Here is a 20529-nt window from a genome sequence, read left to right on the forward strand (position 1 = left end):
AAGCGCAGCAGCGGCGATAGGTGTCCTTAGTGAATGCCAGACCAGATGCCTCCAAAATCCCAGCAAATGTCGTACAGGCATGGAACAGGCGGCAAATCAGTGCCCCGCTGGCTAGGCCGAATAAGTCGAACGCGGAACTAGGGCTCAGGCGGAGGGCGACGCGGTGTTGTTGCTCAGCAGGTCCGGCCTGGCTTTGGACTGCGTTCCTTCCAGCCCGGGACTCTGCGCCTGCGCCCGCCCCGCAGCCGGCGCGGCCGCGCTTTCGGCTGCTGCGTGCTGCCTGGGGATCCTGGCGACCCATGGGTAGCAGCGAGGGCCACGATGACAGATTACGGCGAGGAGCAACGCAATGAGCTGGAGGCTCTCGAGTCCATCTACCCCGATTCCTTCACAGGTGATTTTCGGGGCCGCGAGCCCACAGCTGCCTTGACGTGGAGTGGGATGGGCAGGAGCCGCCTCAGGCCTAGGTCTCCCTGGCTAGGATGGAGAGGGGACCTTGAGGCCGCGTGGCCACTCAGCCCGCCAAACTAAGTTTTTCAGCCACTTGCCAGTAACTCAATGGTTGTTTCCCCTTCTCCGATTGTTCGCTCAGATCTGAAAAGCGGGGTAACGCTGGTGAAGTCCCTGGAAACTGTCAGGCCTGGAATTGGGTCGGGAGCACGTTGCTTTCTGTGTAACCTGTATCCATCCGAGATTCAGTGAAATACACTAAAAGATACTCCGAATGAGATTAGTTTTTCCAGAGCCGCAAAGGTCTGAGTTTTCACGTACTTACCCCTAACTCGATAGAAGGTGTGTTTCATAGGATGGTGTTTGAAAAATTGTGGGATTCCGAGTGCTCTTCTTAGAGCAACCTAGAATCAGTGTTCAGAGTAGCGTAATCCCTGGAGTTTGTCGACTTTCTTTCTTAAAGAGAAAGAAAAAGAAACACAACTCCTCTCCCTGGCATTCTGCAAAATGCCTCATGAATGATGTGGCCCAAATTTCTGTTCCGCTATAGGCTGGTACGGATATTAGACATCATCTAGTTTGAGACTTTTGCTACAAGTAAGATAACGGAGGCTCAGGAAAGGAAAGTGGCTTGCTTGCTTTGGTACCGCCTGCGAGTTAGTGGCAGGGATGGTACTCAGTATTAGGTCCGGTACTCTGTCCTTTTTCCTCTTCTAGGCTTTGGGGCTTGGGATCCAGTTCCAACAGATACGAAGGAAAGCAGATTACTTATTGGTTGGGCTAAGATAAAATATTAGTGAGACGTTCATTAGCTATATTGAGAATTCTTACGTATTGAGTCATGCTTCAGTTGATTCTGAAAGTGCGATAAGGTAATTCTATCAGTATAGCTTCTCTCAGATTTGAGAAGTCCAGGTAAGGCCATTATGAATGAGTAGGCATTCCCCATCCTTTCCTTTAAGTGCTGTCTATCATTGATTGTCAGATATCAGAGTGTAAAATATATTACTTGAGGTCATAAACTAGTTTTTTCTTGGTTCCACCCTTTGATCACTACTTGCAATGGTAGCAAATTTTGTTCTGCTTTGCCAACAGGCAGAAGTGTGTCAGCTACCCCAGTATAGCTCCAGTCCTGTTCATGTTGTCTCTCACCAGCAGTACAACTGTGCTGTGAGGATGTTAAGGGGATGAGTGAAGAGGGGTTTGAGAGTGTCATTACCTGGGTGAGTGTGTATGGAGTCTGGCTCCCTTCTCTATCCTTGCTTATATGTCAATGTCTAAATAAAATGGAATACCAGGGTCAGTTGTTGGATATATTCTTAATGGTGATGTTTGATGGTTTCCAATACTTTAGACGTATCACAGACATGAACTCTGTAGGTAGAGGCAAATCAGCATAGGTGTGATATTCTTTTCATTTTTTGGGAGGTGTTAAGGTATCTCTTACTATATATGTGCATATAAATAGTTAGAAAAGTGATATGTTTTTAGCTCTAAAATAGTTATGTAAGTATTTCAAATTGTATTATGCCATGACAGCTCTGGTATAGTTCAGTATGTAGAAATTTTGTCAGATACACAAGTGCTTGAGAATTCTGAGCCAGGGTAATAAATGATATTTGTGAATTTCTTTGATGCATTCAAGTATTCTACCGTTATCATTTGAGTCTACATCTCTAATTCCTGATAGCATTCCTATAAGTTTTGCAATAAATAAATTAAAATGTCTTGATTTATAGTTCTTAGGGATCTTTGTCTTGTGATTATGTTCTTTATGAAATGTCTTAGGGGAAAGGCAGAGGACTTTGAAATAAAATGTTTCCATGTTTTATCTTTTGAAATTTTGAGAACTTGTAAGATTTGCTGTTTTATATAGCCTTGTTTTGTTTGTTTCCATACTTTTGTATTTTTATGCCAGATTTAAGAAAAAGAGCTTACTTGTGTCAGTTTGTCAAAGAACTAATTCATAGTTTTCTAACTTCATTTTGAATCACAGTTAATATTAGATTTGGTAAATGCTCTTTGCTATTGATGAAGGAAGTAGATACCCACCCCCTCTTTTTTTCTTCCAATGGCTGGCTGAGAGCTAAAGAAAGCAGCATTTGTTAAGTACACACGAGTTTATGTGGATGCTGAAGAGGCACAGTTCTAGTGCATAGACCTATACTAACCTCAGAGTTAACAGGTTTTCTATTTGCAAAGACTTTTTGGTCCAGTGTTGCATTTGTTGTGAATTATAACAAATCATAATACAGTTTCTTCTTTTTGCCTATTCTGTAGCTTGATTGCACATTGATCCAACCCTCCTAACAACTAGTCTTCCAAAATTATAAATGGACTCTCCTGATACCACATTCTCCTTCAGTAGTGCTTCACTTGACAAGGTCCTGCTAAGGTAGTAGAATTTGGTTATTTCCGTTTCTGTATCAAAATCTCTGGATGTGGGGAGTTTTGTTGAAATAAATTGGTTGACATCAAGTGAACCAAAAACCAGGTTCCCTTAATTCTGTTTGCCTTGCCAAGAGGTGAACATAATCCTGTATTTGCCCTGTCAATCCTGCATTTAACAGTTAGTGTATCTTAGAGCAGGAGTCTCTTGTAAAAGCAGTTTTTCTTAGACATACTTTTGAAAGATTAAATACTCCCTAACAACCAAGGGGACTGATTTTAATATTGGCTTACTAGTTCTTTGTGGAAATCTAAGGTCATTTGTATGTTCTGCTAATATACCTTTTAGCTACTGCCTGTTATCTGTTTTTGGCAAAATCCTTAATTCTCTCCATCTCACCATTATCTGCCTCTATGTCACCTAACATCTCTCCTACCCTTCCGTTATGCCCAACAATCTTACTTTTTTTTTTTTCCAAAATTATTTTGATCCACTCACAATGGTGCAAGTCTGGCATCTGATACTTATCCCAGCTCACAGTAATGTATTAGATTGGGGTATTCCTTCATCAGAATTCAGGATCTCCATCTCTGTTTTTAGTTGCTGCCTTACTTTCACATACTATATTACCCCCTTCCCCATTTTAAAAATTGGTTCAGCTGTGATGGAAAACCCTAAATAACATTAGTTTTTGAAAGTAAAAGTTTATTGCTCTTGCACATAAGACTTATGGCAGGACTAATCCAAAAGTTCCTCAGGGCCGAGGCTTCTTTTGATCCTTTTCTTTGTCATCCCTAAAGTGTGTTCTCACCTTCTTGGCCTAAATTATGGTAGTATTCCCTTTTCAGGTAACAGGACAGATAAAGAAATTAAGCGGGGGTGAAAGCCAGCAGTTTCTTAAGGGAGTTCCTGGAAACTGTCAATGGACATTTCTGTTTTTATCTTGTTAAGTAAAACTGAGTCATTTCATGAGAAATGGGAAATGCAGCTTTTATTCTGGGACTGGTCAATATGCTCAATTAAAAATGGCATATCGAGAATAAGGGGAGAGTCAATATTAGGGGACTATCAGCAGTGTTTCCCAATATTCCTTTTCTTTATTGTACCTGATTCCCATTTTTTCTGTATAGTGACATCTTGATGTAGTGTCCTTGGACAAATCGTATAACTTCTTCAAGCCTATATATCTTTTTAATGGGAAATAATGTAAGTATAAATACTTTATATCCATTAAACAAATATAAGATACTTTTTTCTAGAAATTTACCATCTTAATTGTTGATTCTTTTAATGGTGTGACTTTATAATTCATTGCCTTCATCAACTAACAATTTTGATTTTTATATCCTTCGGTTGCATGTGGCCATGGGCATTCCTTGGCAATACCATCTAAAAATTTTGGCTTCTGAAATTCCTCCTTCTGTCCATAACCTTTGTAGCCCTATAGTTCTTTCACTGTAATGCTTTTAGAACTTCTTGTCATGATTTCTTATGGAATGGTAGTTCAGTTTTCTTTCTGGTCCGTCTTGCCTCCCTATTCAATCTGGCTCACAAGGTTCACTGATGTTCAGTGATATTCTTGCTCATATACCCATGGCCGTTTGACTTCCTCATTGACCAAATATTTATTTATATACATTTTTAAAGAACTCAGTCTACTAGGGAAACAGACATAATATAAATTTAGGGAAGAAGAGATAGCCTGAATTGTTTGGGAAAACTGAAAAGTAATGGAAGAGTTCCATTAACAAGTGAGTGAGACTGGGGGAAGAGTGTTTCAGCAGTGGGCACAGTGTATGCAGAACCAGGACTCAATAGATTATACAAAGGACAAGTGGTTTGGTATTTCTGGGATATAAAGTGAGAAGTGAGAGTCATAGAAAATGAGACTGGACAAATAAGCAGGGTCTAATCACAGAGGGCCTTGTCAGAGATTTAGATATGATCTTATAAGGCAATATAGTTCATTGTCCATTTTTCCCCTGTATAGCTATAAAACTATGTAATACACATTGTAGACATTGCCATATCAAACCCAGATCCTTATAACTGGTGTATTTTCACAAATAAAATATATTTCAGTTATGCATAGTTTCTAGTGTGTTGGCTGTATGATGCCACCCCTTTTTCACAACTGATCCAACACCACATATAGATAGAGAACTGCTGATATAGGCGGGTAATGATGTGGTAAAATCTGCTTGCTAGAAAACTCTTGAGAGACAGTTGGTAGAATGGGATGGGGAGAATTATCCTCCATCTCTTTCTGAAACTTTTCCCCTTGATTTGTTTAACATTGTTGTCTCTTGGTTTTGTTACTACCTCTTGGGGCTGCTGCTTGTAATCTTTGTCAGTTTTTTTCTTCCACTTAGTTGTTCTTCAAATTGAGGATCCCTTTAAAAGTGAATGTTGGCCTTTATCTCTCTATTACATTTTCTCCTCCATGATCTTATTTAGTTTGTCGCTTCTTTATAAGTGATCCCAATCTGAATTAAGGCCTGGTTCTCTTTAGTTCCATTTGCCTATTTCTGATTGCCTACATGACATTTCCAGCTCAGAGTACCTCTGTCTTTAAATATACCATGTTTGATTTTTGTGTGTGTGTTTTTTGTTTTTTTGACAGTACCTCTATCTTTAAATATACCATGTTTGATTTTTGTGTGTGTGTTTTTTTTGTGTGTGTGTTTTGTTTTTTATGATGATAGTGGCATCATATCCTCATCCTGCAAACTCAATATCTGATAACCATCTTAACTTCCTCCCTGTTTTCTGCCATTCCGATGGCTGACAACCTAGTTCAGAACCTTCTTACCTTTACCTGATTTGTTATAGCAGTGACCTAGTTTCATCTGTATCTAGTCTTGTTTCCCTCCTTCCATTCTATATACTATTGCCAGATTTTTTCTCCTGTGTGTAGAGAAAAAATTTTAACCACTATTAAAAACTGTTATTGATCATGCCTAAACTTTAAATTGTATTTTTCCCTAGTGTTTTTTGCTTACATATATATACTTCAAACAGAAAAAAATAATTATTCCCTATATGATCCTTAAGTTTTCTAATCATTATGATTTTGCTGCCATGGTTCCTTCAGCTATGTTCCCTTTCTCCATTTCTACATGCCACCCATGATTTTCAGCCTAACTCAAATGGAATTTCTCAGCTAGAAATATATATATATTTTTCTTTCTAAATGAAACTCTATATATCTGTTTAGTTCTGCCATTTACTAGTTGTAGAGCCTTGGATCAATTATATAAAATCTCTGTGTCTAAGTTTCCACATTATGAAATTGGAGTGATAATATAGTTAATCTTTTCTGAGACATATTTTTTACATTTTAACATTACTGAAATACAAACTGATTGAATTATGTGTCATAGCTCAATTGGTAGCTTTTTCTTTCTTAGTGGTATATAAGGTAAAGTGTATCTCATACTTGATGGCATCCTAAATTTAGTGAAATACAGTAACAGTTGTATTGTTAGAATTAAAAGATTTTTATGTAAATACATGGCACAGTCACAAAGTGATGCTAAATTTAGAATGTTAGCTGTTACACCTGGTATAGGATATCCCTGACCAACAGCTTCATGGAATTCTAGAAACAAGTAAAAGCCATTCAGTTGAACTCTTATTTCTAAAGTTGTTGCATCGTTTATATTTCGTGACATAAAAATGCCAAAATTGGTTATTTTGTAAACTTTGTTATAATGAGCTTTCAGTGCTTTTTCATCATGGGCTGGACTGATTGAGATCTAATCTAGTATAATGTGAATTCAATGCATCCTTCATCTTCCTGACCAAACACCTTTTTGGTAATTATAGATGTTCACCATTGCTTCAAGTACCTTACATTGCAATTAATATGAAGACATCCATCTTAAAAATGTGTTGATTTTATATATATATATATATATATATATATATATATTTATGATAGCTTTGGGCCGCTCTGATAAAGCCAAGTAGTTTCCGTAATGATTTCTTGAGTGATTCCTTGCTCTTTCATTTCACAAAGTCTGCAGATCTGCTGCCAGTGCAGATGCCAGTGCTTCCCAGGCACGAAGTAAGACATAGGCTTTCCTGATAGGCGTAAGCAGCCTTCCCTATAGCTTGAAGTTTCCTTGGTTTTCATCTGGTTTTGAATCTGTTCCTTTGTGTCTCTCCTTTTCTTCCATTAGTTTAGTCCGTCTTTCATTAAGCCAATATTTATTGATTCTGCCAGGCATTGATCTAGGAGGTCTCTAGAATTTTTATAATATTTTTACGGGGAAAAAGATGATAAAAAGATGTAATTTTAGTTAGGTATGAAGCTGTAAAATAATTTATAAAGTTTTCTTATGTAAATGTTGACTTACATGTCTCATTTAATAAACTATAAGCAATTAAATGTTTTGATTCAAAACTAATTCCTTTTATAATTCCATGAAAGATGATGGAGGCTTAATAAGTATCTGTGAAAGGATTAAGTTTGATTACACTTAACAAAGTGGAAAAGAACAAGAAGTATGAAAGTCAGTGAATATCATGAATATCAGCGGGCAGTGTCTGGTGCCAAACATCATCAAACTCTTTACCTTTCTGTTTGAGGTTTTTAGGAGTTGAATTTTTCATGTGTAGGTAATAAAAGTTAAATTACTTAATGCTTCATTTGGTAAAACATAAAGATAGATATTTCTTTGTAAATTAAAGAAAACTCATTTACATAGAAAATTGATATAGGTTTTATCATTTCAATATTCTGGTCAGTCTGTATTTCTGGAAATGAAAATATAGGCTAGGAAGCAGTTTGAAGCCTGGGTAATGATCAAATGTTAATAAGGAAGAAAATCTGCCATAGGAAGCAGAATAATAACATCTGTGTGTATTTTCTTGCAGTATTATCAGAAAATCCACCCAGCTTCACCATTACTGTGACATCTGAGGCTGGAGAAAATGATGAAAGTAAGTGTCATAAAAGTACTTGTGGTTTTTGTAAGCTTCTTTCTCAGAACTTTCACTGATTCTGCAGCCATTGTGCTAGGCATTGCAGGTGTGAAGGTGCTATTAAGAATCTAACATGAATGATGTGTTTCTAATTGGTATTTCCTATATACACATAACTCCTAGAAAAAAAGGAAGTCGATGAGATATAGTCTTGCACAATATGCTTCATTTTACAAGTAAAAGAGACACATTAGCAATATAGCAAATGGAGAAATGGGGGGAGATTTTTGCCTAAAATAAGACTTTGCATACAAATGTTTTTCAGTGATCATATGGTATTCCATTGAGTGACTAGTATTTTTCATACTAAACATGTAGATTGTTATTTGTCATACTAAACATTGTAGATTGTTAATTTATAACATTGCTATTATAAATGAGACTGGATATATACATATCTTTGTATTTTCTCTCTTAAAATAAAGCAGCTATAAAACCAATAAGTTAAAATTAAATTCACTTAAGTTTGGTGGATCATCAAGGAGATGGCATCTGAAGTTCATTTCTACCTTTAGTCTAGTTCAGTTAAAATAGTGCTTTGACAGAAGTGGTATATAAATTGGCATTAGTCCCAAGATTTTTTTTTCCCTGTTAGGCTGGTAAGTAAGAACTGTTAATGGTCTCACTTGATAACTCTGAATCTGTCTTGTACCTTTGAAAATAAGGTGAGCACTGAAATATTTTGAAATCTGAATGAAAAAGATGTTGGATATAGTTATTTTTTACTAAATTGATAACGAATGTACTCTTATAGGTAGGTCAATAAAAAATGCCTATAATATATCCCAGTAAGAGTAAATACTGTGCCCTCTGCTCTTCACTATTTGAAACTTTTCTTTATAAAGAAGTTGGTGATATTATGTGGGTTCATATGATGCAGTTTTGTGTGCCAGAATTGGTGTGACAGTGCTCATTGATAAAAGAATCCAGAAAGATAGCTTTCTTTAAGAGTATACTTAAATGAAAAATAAAATTTAAAAATTCCTGCATATCGTTCCCATATTCTAAGCAATAGTTTTATTAGGAGCTAATAATAGCTCTGTAATAATATTTCTATACAGTTCATCATTCCTGATTTGAGAAATACTTTTTAAATTTGTTTGAAATAATTATTAGATTATACTATTTTTGTTCCAAAACTTCATTTTAATGAACCAACTAGTAGAAAAACAGGCAAATGGAATGGATGTCTGATTTCTAGAGGCAACATTATAAATGATTGTTCAAAAAATTAATCTCACTAGTAATTAAAAAGGTAAATTAAAGTGAAAATAACATGTCGTCCAACACATTATCAATACTGATGAGGAGACAACAGTATGATACTGGGAGTGAGTTTAAACTTGTATACATGTTTAGGAAAGCCATTGGGTTTCCACTGATTCATTCATTTTCATTGATTCATTAGAGATTTAAATATATTTGTATCCTTGATAAGTAGATACTCATGGAATATTTATTCTGAGGAAACTTTTATGCACAAATAAAATGCATACAAGAATGTTATTATAATCGTAGTTTATATCTTAACCAATAAATGGTGGCCAATTTATATAATGGAAGTATGTTTATATTTAATATTTAAGGAATTGGGAGGGATGCATTTGTGATACCTGATGATCTATATGCATATATTATGAAAGAGTAAATCATGCACAGCATTATGAGTATAATTAATAATAATGTTATGGCTATGTAATTTTGTTTGAAATGTAAATGTATCTATGGAAACATACTTTAAAGTGTATTTTTAGAAATACTTCTGAGATTTTTTTAAAAATAATTATACCTTGAGCTCTTCCCAATGATAAGATTACTTGTGATTTTATTTTCTCTTATTGTATTCCTAGGTCTTCTATAATGAATGTCTGGTATTTCTAATAGTATAATCAATAAATATTATTTTTTAAAAAATTTAATCCTTAAAAATACTAAATGCATTTTAATATACCTACAGGATGTAATTCAATTTACCATTATTTAAAATATGTATTAAAGAATATTCTTAATATAATGATCATGAAACAAATAAATTATATAAAACTACATTTATAGAGGAAAGAAGTAATATGCCAACAATGGTGAATTTTAGGTATTTATTAAAATATTTTTGTGGTGATACCATTTAATATTAATCTTTTTGCAATTTTTAAGTATATGATATATTATTATTGGACTGGGGTAGAGTTCAGTGTTAGAGCACTTTCCTACCATGTGCAAGGACCTGAGTTCTATCCCTAGCACTTCAAACACAAAAACAAAAAAGCATTATTAACTAGAGTCACTATGATGTATACTTGATCTCTAGAATTTATTCACCCTTTCTGAAACTTTGTATCATAAAATAAACATCACCCACCCTGGTATCAGTTGTAAAAGTCTCAATTTTCATTTATTTGGGTCTTTTTTTTATAGTCTAGTTAAGTTTCATTGATCTTTTCTCATGTTTTTCTGGCCTATGTTTCATTTATTTCCATTCTGATTTTTATTATTTCTTTCCTTCTGCTGATTTTGTTCTTAATCTCAATCCTTATACTTCTCTCCTGTGTCCCACATGGCCTATGAAATTTGGGTTTCCCTTGTGTGAAATGTTCTAGGGCTGAGAAATACCGCAAAAAAATCACATGACACGTAAATAATTTGAAAAGCGAGGGTAGAAGGGCTCTGCGACCTTAGGGATCCTGCTTCCACACTGGAAGGAGAGAGAGAGAAGAGTCTGCATTTGCTTTATTTATATAATGGGGATTCAAAGGATTTCAGTGGAATGTTCTTTTACCAAATAAGGCAGGAGGAGGGCTGTCCAAGCCCAGTGGGTAACGCCCAAGTCCCCAGGTACAGAGCAGCCTCTCTAGCTGATTGAAGACTGAGGTCATCACCAGCTTTGCCAGACCAAAATCTCCTTGGCTCCAAGGCTGAGTAGAGGCTATTAAAGTAGCTCAAGCACGGCCCCCCAAAGCTTACTTTTTTTTTCTCCCTTATGATTCTTTTGATGTGTAAAGTTAGGTTGTTTGAGACTTTTTTCCTTTTTTATGGAGGCATTTATTGTCGTGAACTTCCCTCTTAAAACTGCTTTTGCTACCACCCACAAGTGTTGGTGTTTTGTGTTTTCATTTTCATTTGGCTTCCAGATAGTTTGATTTCCATTTTAATTTTTTCTTTGACAAATTGGTTTTTTAAATGCTGGGGCTAAGGGAATAGGGAGAGATGTTGGTCAAAGGGTATCTAGGTTCAGTGCAAGATGAATAAGTTTATGATCTTAAATATTCTTACTACATATACAATAAAAATCATAACTGTGGGAGGTGATAGTTTTGTTAATTGACTTGACCTGACCATAATAATCATTTTATAATACATGTATTTTAAAACATCATGTTTTATATCTTAAATATAAATAATTTTGTCAAGGATGCCTTAAAAAACCTAGGGAAAAATAAAAATAAATTTTATTTTTGTAGTAAAATTAGAAATGTGTTAAAAAGGGAAGAAAGAAGAATGTCAAGAGACATTGATATTATTTCTTCCTGACCCTTAGCACTCAATCCTTTGTGTTGATTTACTCATAAAATTCTTTATTGACATCATACATGAAGATTAAAAACAAATATCAAATCTGAAAATTTTAAGGTACCTCCCCCTACCCCTTGTATGGAGAGCTATATGGATTTGAAATTACTTCATCAAAGGCAGGTTTTTAGTAATTAAAATTCTAGACAGAAGATCGTTTTGATTAATACAACTTTGAACAGGAAATGCATAGCAGTGCTGCTTAACTTCACATTGCCTGGTGGAATAGAGAACTCACTGAGTTGGGTTGTAGAGTGACAGCTTGCACTAATATACCCTTAAGAATTTTATTACTGTACAAGAGTCAGATCTGTAAAATGGCACGTCAAAAGAGCAAATGAGAATGTATAGCTGAATCAAGTTAAACGTTTTCCAGATAATTTCTCAAAATATCTAGTTCAGAACTGTCATTTAGCCACCAGATAGCAATGTCCTGCTATTGTTGTGCAGATATAAATGTAAATTCCAGGGCTATAACCATATCTGGCTATGAGAGAGGATGAAAATGAGCCTATGATAGAATTTTATTTTATTTCTAATGATCATTGCTTTTTGTTTATCTCAGGGAAGATTTAAGAAGAAATAAAAAAGTAGTTTTTGTTCATCTTTTTTTTTTTTTTCTTCAGAAAAATAGTATAGTAAAATGCCAGTTGGTGGTAAATGTGTTTCATATGTAAAAAGTTATTTTGGGTATTTAATTGTTTTTGTTATATATATTGTTTATACTAGTGATTTTCTATCTTAATAGCCTTAGTTTTCATTGTGGGAAAATCTATTACTACTTTTCATTGACACATTGTAAATGAATTACTGATTCAACAAAAATACCAGTCTCTATACTTTTAATGTATTCACATCAAACTCTTTCTTGTGTCTTAGCTGTTCAGACTACACTCAAGTTTACATACAGTGAAAAATACCCAGATGAAGCTCCCCTTTATGAAATATTCTCCCAGGAAAACCTAGAAGATAATGATGTCACAGACATTTTAAAATTATTAGCATTGCAGGTAAGGAAATAGTTTTGTTTTATAGTAGTGATATTATTTCATTGGCCCTAAATATTATACATTAATCTAAGAGTTAGAAAAATGCCATTAAATATTTAAGTAGTACATTTACCAAACCAAATTTAAGATGCATTCAAAGCATCTTTATTTTTTGTTTCTCACTGTCCCTTTAAAGTTCTAGTAATAAAAGGTGTGCCTATTTAAAGCCCAGCCCCTGGCTTATCTGTTCTCTTTAAGTAATAAAAAAGCCCAACAAGTTGTTTAAGTTATAAACACAGTTCTAATTTGGTCCTTGGATTGTCTAGTCACATGTGTAGCTAAAAAATGAAACTGTGGGTGTGTGTTACTAGGGATCAAACCCCAGGGGGCTGGTTTTATAGCTCAGTTGGTAGAGTGCTTGCCTCGCATGTAGTCTACCACTGAGCTATACCACCAGCTCTTTTTACATTTTATTTTGAGACAGAGTCTTGCTAAGTTGCCCAGGCTGGTATCAAACTTGTAACCCTCTTGCGTCTTTTTCCTGCCTCAGCCTCCCAAGTAGCTGGGATTACAGGTATATGCCACCATGCTCAGCAAGAATTTCAACTTAGGAAAAAATAAAACTTCTACCCCCTCTCACTTAATATTATAGGTTAGTACCCTGCAGTCTGGGAAGAGGCCTGCGATTTTTTTTTTTTCCTCCCTGGGTGGCTCTTCATCACTATTCTTAGAAATACCAATAATGGCTTATGACCTCTCCAAAAGGAGAAACTTGTATGGAAGAAAAAGTGAATATTGGGAAGTTCATACTAGACTAGGGCGGAATGGGCTGTCCACAGTGAGGGCTTATCATGCTTTGGTAGAAAGTTTTCATGGGTTCTTTAGATACAGTAAGGAAGGCAAGTGTGTTAGAGTCTGTAAACAAGTCAAGATGGCGCGGCATTTTGCAGAGGGAGTGGTTTGTGAAGTAATAGCAAGCCATTAAGTGTGGAGATTCCTTATTGGTTGACTGCTGTATCTAGTTTATGTTAATTAAGATAAGCTGTGTGGAATGTATATATACCCCTCCGGTCCTACAATAAATGGCTCCCACTCCTGCTGTATCAACGTACACAAGTTGCTCATTACCCCCCGGTTATTTTGCCCAGCCAGCCAGGATGCGGCACAAGTGAAAGATTTTACTCTACCATTTTAAAATCCGAAGTCCCAATTTTGTTTATTTCTAAGAATTACCCAAAAAACATCTCTTAACTTTAGATGTGACTTATATATTCTAAGGACCAATCCATTGTCCTTTGAGTGCTGATTTTATAACAAAAGTATCTGGAGCTATTAGAGAATGAGGCATGAAAAAAGGTCTGTCAGGAAGGAGTTTTTTGCTGATGTTGGGCCCTGTTCATTCTGTTTCCCAGCATGAAATTATAGTAATTCTAGTGTAATTTGGCTTAGTGTATTTAATTTTAAAACACTGTAGAAGACCTCGGATGATTATATTAGTTTGTCCCACATTAATGTTCATTATTGAATCTGAGTGAATTTTTTTGTGTGTTTAGTATATTATTATTTATACTCCAATTTTCTCCTTTCAAAAAGGCAGTTTTGATTTCTTTATACTTATCTGACATAAGATGTGTTGAGGGAATATTGTACTTTTTCTCAAAAAATAATATTAATATCCAGTTATCAAAAAACAAATTTATATTAGGAAAAAAAGTCATGAAGAAAATAAAAATGACTCTTAAACCCACCAGTTGGGTATAATTATCTATTATTTATGATATAGTGCCAGATTTTTTTCTGACACTTATACACCATCCATAATGTTTTATAACATCTCATTTTTCACATAACAATGTATGTGGACATCTTCGCTCATTTTTGATAACTGCATAAAATTTCATTGTATGTATATTTAAGACACATTCATTTTTGCTTGATTTAATATATAATTCTATCACCATTCTTATATAACTATTTTTAAGTCCTTAGAGCAGATCTTCCATTATATCTCTAGTGCCTGGCATAGGAGGTACTCAAATGTTTGTTGAATAAACGAAAATAATGAACTACTGATGACCTTACTAGTCTGATGCTTTCTAGAAGTCAAATTGGTAGATCTAAGGGTTTGCATGTTTAACAGTTTCATTCATACTGCTAAGTTGATTTTACCAGTTTATTACCTCATGATAGCCATTCAGATATCTGTTTCTCAGTTTTCCTAATACTACATATTTTCATTAAGAAATAAAATGTTGATAAGATGAAAACAGTATATTTTTATAATTTGCATTTCTAATACTAGTGATGTGGAACTAGTATGATTTCTGAGTTGTTTAGTTTCCATGAATGTTTGTTCATTGATATATTTATTTATTTTTTGCTGTTCTATTGAAATACTTAATTTTTATAAAAGATACCCTACTGAGATTTGTTAATGAAATGTGTCAAGCATTAAGTTAAGTGACACCATCCTTAGTCTCATAGATTTTATACTCTGTTGAGGAATTTGGTCTGACAAGCTGAGTATCATTATTTTATGTGAACAATGCAATGATGGTGAAATTCAGGATTGTGTGGATGGTCATAGACTTGAAGCATTGGAGAAGCTTCCAAGAGGAAGTTGAGACCTAAAGGAAGAGATTTCCAGGCCATCAAGGGAATGGAAGAGTTTTAAGAAAGAGTTTTAACACAGAGTTTTAAGATTGTTAAAGGAACAAGCTTGAGAATGAGGGATGAGTGGTGAGGTAGACAGAGAGATAGTGAGAGATTCTTCCCAGAACTTCCATTTATACAGCCTCAGTGGAATTTAAAGTTCAATGCTCATGGTGACAAGAGATGAAACTAAAGAAGTTACCCCATTCTTTAGAAGGATCTTCTAAACTGTTTAAAAATATGGACTTGGTTCTGATTGGTTTGGGAAGCTGTTGAGGAAAGCAAGAGACTGACTAGATCAGTTTTATGTTGCTTCAGTATATAAATTAGTTTAGCCGTGTATGTATGTATATGTAGAGTGGTCTAGAGAAGTTATGTCAGGGGGCGAGGTCATAGGTTTAAGAAGATCAATTAAAGTTTCTTGTATTCCAAACTGAAAATGATGGTATCCTGGGATAGGGTATTAACAATGTTGCTTGAAAACAATGGGCAGAACAACAGAGACAGAGACTGATTTTAAATGGGTAAGGATATTCACACTGGGTAGAGGATGGTGTGGTTTGCTGAGATTGAGAACCCAGGAATGGGTTTTGTGGAAAACATTTAGTATTGAAGTGACTGTTGGATATTAAGTCACCCTCTAGTGGGCAGTTTCAGTATGGGTTCACACTCACGAGAGACTCTTATTACTCATAAATTTAGGATGCTTAGCATAGATGCAGCACATTGAGGAGGATTACAGGAGTTAGCTTGAAGCCCCTTACAAAGGGCACAAAAGTACCCACAGTCTTTATTATAGTAATAGTTTAAAAATTCAAGCTGGTGTCTAAATTCTGTTGTTTTAGCTTTTAATACTCAAAACGGTAATTTAAAATACTGAGAAATGCTTGAGAAATGTTGTTACTCATACTGTAGGAAAAGGTTTTCTGAATTCTACCTATATGATTATTAAACACAATTTACTGAAATGCGTGCTTTATGTTGGGTATGGCAAATGACATAGATCTTTTAGAGGAAGCTCTCATTATCTCATATATAATCACTTCTTAACATGTTCATTTATTCTAGTGTATGAATATATGGTGTAACTGAATTGTAATCATGTTAGAAACATGTCTTCAGTGATTACACTAAAACATTTTATCCTAGGCTAGTTTCTATTTTTCTAAGAAGTGTGTTCTTTACCACCTTTTTGTTGCATAGGCTGAAGAAAATCTTGGTATGGTGATGATCTTTACTCTAGTGACAGCTGTGCAAGAAAAATTAAATGAAATAGTAGATCAGATAAAAACTAGAAGAGAGGAAGAAAAGAAACAAAAAGAAAGAGAAGCAGAAGAAGCAGAAAAGGTACATTTATTCTCTAAATCTGTTGTATATGGTTAATTACTATAGGTTTTTCTACATTGGAAATTTTTATTTGTTTTGAAATTACAAAAACAAACATTTTGTAAATTTTTCGAAGAGTTTAGAAGTCTCATTTGGTTGGTGGAATAACATGAGTAATGATTTCTAGTCAGTTAGATAAGTAAAGCTCATACCAGTAAAACCAAGAAATGTAAATATTTTACTTATCATATAGAGTTTAGAATGATAAAGTCGCTGTCACAATGATCTGAGAACCTCAAATTCTGAAACGAAGTTAACTATGATTTATTCTTATAAATTTATATGTATTCAACACATATTAAAACTGACAGCATTCTTCTTAATGGTAAATATCAGTGGTAAATATAGTAACTACATTGTATATTATTTTTGTTTTTTGTAATAAGAATAAAAAAGAAATGGGCTTTTCCAGAGCAAGTTGCCAAAACCAATGAAAGTAGCCAGGACCGGCAGAAATCAAATTAAATGTTTCAAAATTTCAAACATTAATTTTTCTTATAAATTGTTTCTCTTCTAAGTTGTACTTATTTAACTAGAAGATATTGTTAGGCTTCATTTGTGAAACTGTCATGTCAGTCTGCTAAGTTATGTCATTTTTATTTTCTAAGCAACTATTCCATGGCACTCCTGTTACAATAGAGAATTTCTTAAGTTGGAAGGCCAAGTTTGATGCAGAACTTTTGGAAATTAAAAAGAAACGGATGAAAGAAGAAGAGCAAGCAGGAAAAAATAAATTAAGTGGTATGATACTCCCCTACCCCGTATTTTTTTCTGTTACCCTCAAATATTTTGGTATCCTTTCTTGTGCAGCAAGAGGATTATTTGAACAGATTTTTATAAGACAATAATATTCGTAGGCATCTAGGACAAAAAAGAAAATAACATGATGTTATTTTTTTAAAGTATAGTTTATAATTAATTTTTCCTCCAGTACTGAGGATTTATTCCAGTGACCTTCTATCACTGAGCCATGTCCCCAGCCCTTTTTCATTTTTTATTTTGACATGGGTCTCACTTAAGATGACAAGGCCTGTCTTGATTGTTGTCCTTCTGCCTCAGTCTCTCAAGTAATTGGGATTACAGGCATCTTTCACTGTGCCTGGCTGTGAGGAATTTTTATGTCTGATTTCTGGTACAAATATTACAAATAATAGATCTTGAAATACAGAAATATTTAAGGTAATAAACTTTATATAGAGGCAATCTCATTTTTCTAGGACTCTAGATAAACTAGATTTATCACTTGTTCCATTTTAATGTGAATATATTTCATATACCATAAGCTACTGAATGAATTAATATAATTCATTGAAATTTATCAGAAGATGGATTTTCAGACTTGTTTTCCTTAATTGTTACATTTTTTTTTTCAATGTTCGTAGGGAAAGTGAATGAATACTATGCCATTTTAGTTAAATATACTTGTGTCTTTTAGGGAAACAGCTATTTGAAACAGATCATAATCTTGACACATCTGATATCCAGTTCTTGGAGGATGGTAAGATAATATCAGAATTCCATATATGTATAATGTTGTCTTTAATTTTAACCATAAAGATCAGAGTGATAATTCAATGTAAATTTTTCCTCCCAAGACTGATGAAAAATTCATTTTGAAGCAAAAATTCTAACATTTGATCAATTAATACATTTGAACTGAATATTTTAATCCTACAATAATATACTATTTAAAAGTTTTATGATAATTTAAGCAATCTCAAGATTGGGATAGACAATTATGGGGACAAGAAAACAGGCCCATTGTGACTCAGATGACCTGTTTCCCCCAAATTTCTCGTATCACAACTAACTTACATAGTTTCTCATGGAGCTTGTCCCCTTTGCTTTCTTTATCCTCCTTTGTCTCCTACCCCTTACCTCTTTTGGTTTTCCATCTATCCATTATCCATCCATACACTTATAAATATTTATTGTATAACTTGGACACTGAGATTATAGCAGAGAATAGTATAAAGCAATTTCCTGTCCTCATGGAGCTTATGGCCTACTTATATATTTTTTTAAAATATTTTTTTTAGTTGTAGATGGACACAATACCTTTATTTTATTTACTTATTTTCATGTGGTGCTGAGGATAGAATTCAGTGCCTCATACTTGCAAGGCAAATGCTCCGCCACTGAACTAGAATCCCAATCCTGGCCTACTTATATTTTTATACTGGACTCTACACTCACTCGCACCTCTAACATGACCCTAGATTTCTGTACTTTGTGAAATTTCTGCAAGCTCCATCTTGCTAGGTGGGGATCTTCTAGCTTTTGTCCTTTCAAACTGCTTCTGCTTTCTCTGATATAGAAGGTTAGAATTGTAAAGGTGTTATGTTTATAGAGGTTAAAAAGCAACCTTGAAGGGGCTCACTGCTAATCATTCCTTTTTTGTTGGTACTCGCTTTTTTTTTTTAATGTATCTTATTACCTTCTCTGTACCAGATTTTTAATTGTCTAATTTTTGTAGTCTGGGAAAAAAATAAGTAAAAACCTAGCAAGCCTGTTCCTTTCTCTCTATTTTTTTTTTTTTTTTTTGAGAAGTACTAACTCCAAAGCTTCATCTCATTCTCTCAGAACAAGTTTTAGTGTCACTCATCCTTCATTCCTTTCCTTTTGTGATGGATCAAATTCCTCTTCATATCCAGTAAGTTACCAAAACATACCTATTGATTTTGCCTCTGAAATGTCTTCTCATCACTTTCCTTCCCTTACTTGAAGGTTTTATCATTTTCACTTGGACTTTTGTAGTAGTTTCTGAAACTGTATCCCCAAATCTGTTCCTCCTTCTAATGTCTTTATCTGTTTTATTGTTGCTGCCTCTGAGATGGAATTTCTAAAACCTATATTTAATCATAAACCTCTCTTTTGAAATTCTTTCATGGTTTCCATTAGTTTGAAAAAAAGGTTGACTTATGCTGTCCTCCGTCTGACTCTTATCCATGCTTTATCTGTTGGTATTTTTCCTAAAAAATCTTGCCTTCCAGTTCGACATATTCTTGCCTTTGTATACATTTCTACGAAGAATTACTTTCACCTGATCTTTTCTTCTTGGTCCATTCATATATATGACAAAGATATTTTAGACTTCATCTGCTCTGTGAAACCCTACAGAGACAGTTATTCTTTGACTAGGGCTTAGCATTTTATATTTTTCTTTTTGATCTACTCATAGGCATGAAACAACACTTGTTCTCTTTATATTCTCATTACAATGAATGTCAGTGAGTGGATCTGAGAGGGAAGGAAGGTATTACAATGTGTGGGGATTCAATAGAGCTATACTATCCTTTATTTATCTACTTCAGACAAAGTGAAGAGTGATATGTTTAATGGGGAACCTGGCTATTGCTTACTGTAGGGCTCAGACAGGTGGAATCTTGAGAAGTGATACTATTAGTTACAAGGAAAACTGGTGGAGAGAAAAGGTCAAGTTCCATCTGTCAATTAATTAGCAAGTATAAGAGAGATTCCTGGTACAAGTCTCATTGATAGTTAACTTACTATAACCAGGGCAATATATCTTCAGTATATAACATGCCATATTATAAATATGCATTCTATGATAATCCCTTAACAACAACAATAACAACAAGAGATTTTTGAACTGTGACCTGGAGGAATGAAATTCCTCTTAAAGTGTTAAGAGTCTCTACTGACAAAGAAAGATGTGATTTTCACTAGTTTGGGATTTCATAAGTGACACCTCCTATATACACTGAGAAGCTTCTGTCTGGTATTCCAGTGAGTTCTGTCATTGACTCTTGAGTATAAGTCTGAAAGGGAATTTTGTTTTGCTTTTTGCAGCTGGAAACAATGTGGAGGTGGATGAGTCTTTGTTCCAGGAAATGGATGACTTGGAGCTGGAGGATGATGAAGATGATCCAGACTACAATCCTGCTGACCCAGGGAGTGACTCAGCAGACTAATGGACTGTCCCCATCTGCAGAGAAGTTGACTGCCACAGCATCTGTGGCTATGCTGAGAGGGTTTTGATTTTCCTTTCTTTTTTTCTAAGAAAAAAAATAATTTTCAGGAGAGTATTCTTCTGATCACTTTCATCAATGAACTTAATAAACTGACCTTAAAGTTTAAAATATA

General features: G+C 34.6%; 1 protein-coding gene across 7 annotated transcripts; it reads left to right on the forward strand.

Moving 5' to 3' along the window:
• The first annotated feature begins 123 nt into the window (after positions 1-123).
• Positions 124-20529, forward strand: Rwdd1 (RWD domain containing 1). 7 transcript variants are annotated; one of them, XM_015500481.2, is made up of 10 exons: positions 251-394; positions 1546-1673; positions 2731-2845; positions 3970-4045; positions 7721-7786; positions 12275-12405; positions 16240-16383; positions 17031-17163; positions 17858-17920; positions 20236-20529. In XM_015500481.2, the coding sequence occupies exons 7-10, from the start codon at positions 16258-16260 to the stop codon at positions 20355-20357; spliced, it is 444 nt and encodes a 147-aa protein (XP_015355967.1). In that variant the 5' UTR covers positions 251-394; positions 1546-1673; positions 2731-2845; positions 3970-4045; positions 7721-7786; positions 12275-12405; positions 16240-16257; the 3' UTR covers positions 20358-20529. The 7 variants fall into 7 exon arrangements, with proteins under 7 accessions (XP_015355962.1, XP_015355967.1, XP_015355976.1 ...); XM_015500490.2 differs by lacking the exon at positions 3970-4045; XM_048792791.1 differs by lacking the exons at positions 3970-4045; positions 12275-12405.

The sequence above is a fragment of the Marmota marmota genome, unplaced genomic scaffold, assembly GCF_001458135.2.
Source record: "Marmota marmota marmota unplaced genomic scaffold, marMar, whole genome shotgun sequence".
In the NCBI taxonomy this organism is placed as follows: Eukaryota; Metazoa; Chordata; class Mammalia; order Rodentia; family Sciuridae; genus Marmota; species Marmota marmota.

Excerpts from the sequence above, each read along its gene's own strand:
- Rwdd1 (XM_015500476.2), top strand. The coding sequence starts at position 322 with ATGACAGATTACGGCGAGGAGCAACGCAATGAGCTGGAGGCTCTCGAG. Across the intron at positions 7,787-12,274 it reads GGCTGGAGAAAATGATGAAA|CTGTTCAGACTACACTCAAG; the intron begins GTAAGTGTCATA and ends CTTGTGTCTTAG. Across the intron at positions 17,164-17,857 it reads AGGAAAAAATAAATTAAGTG|GGAAACAGCTATTTGAAACA; the intron begins GTATGATACTCC and ends TGTGTCTTTTAG.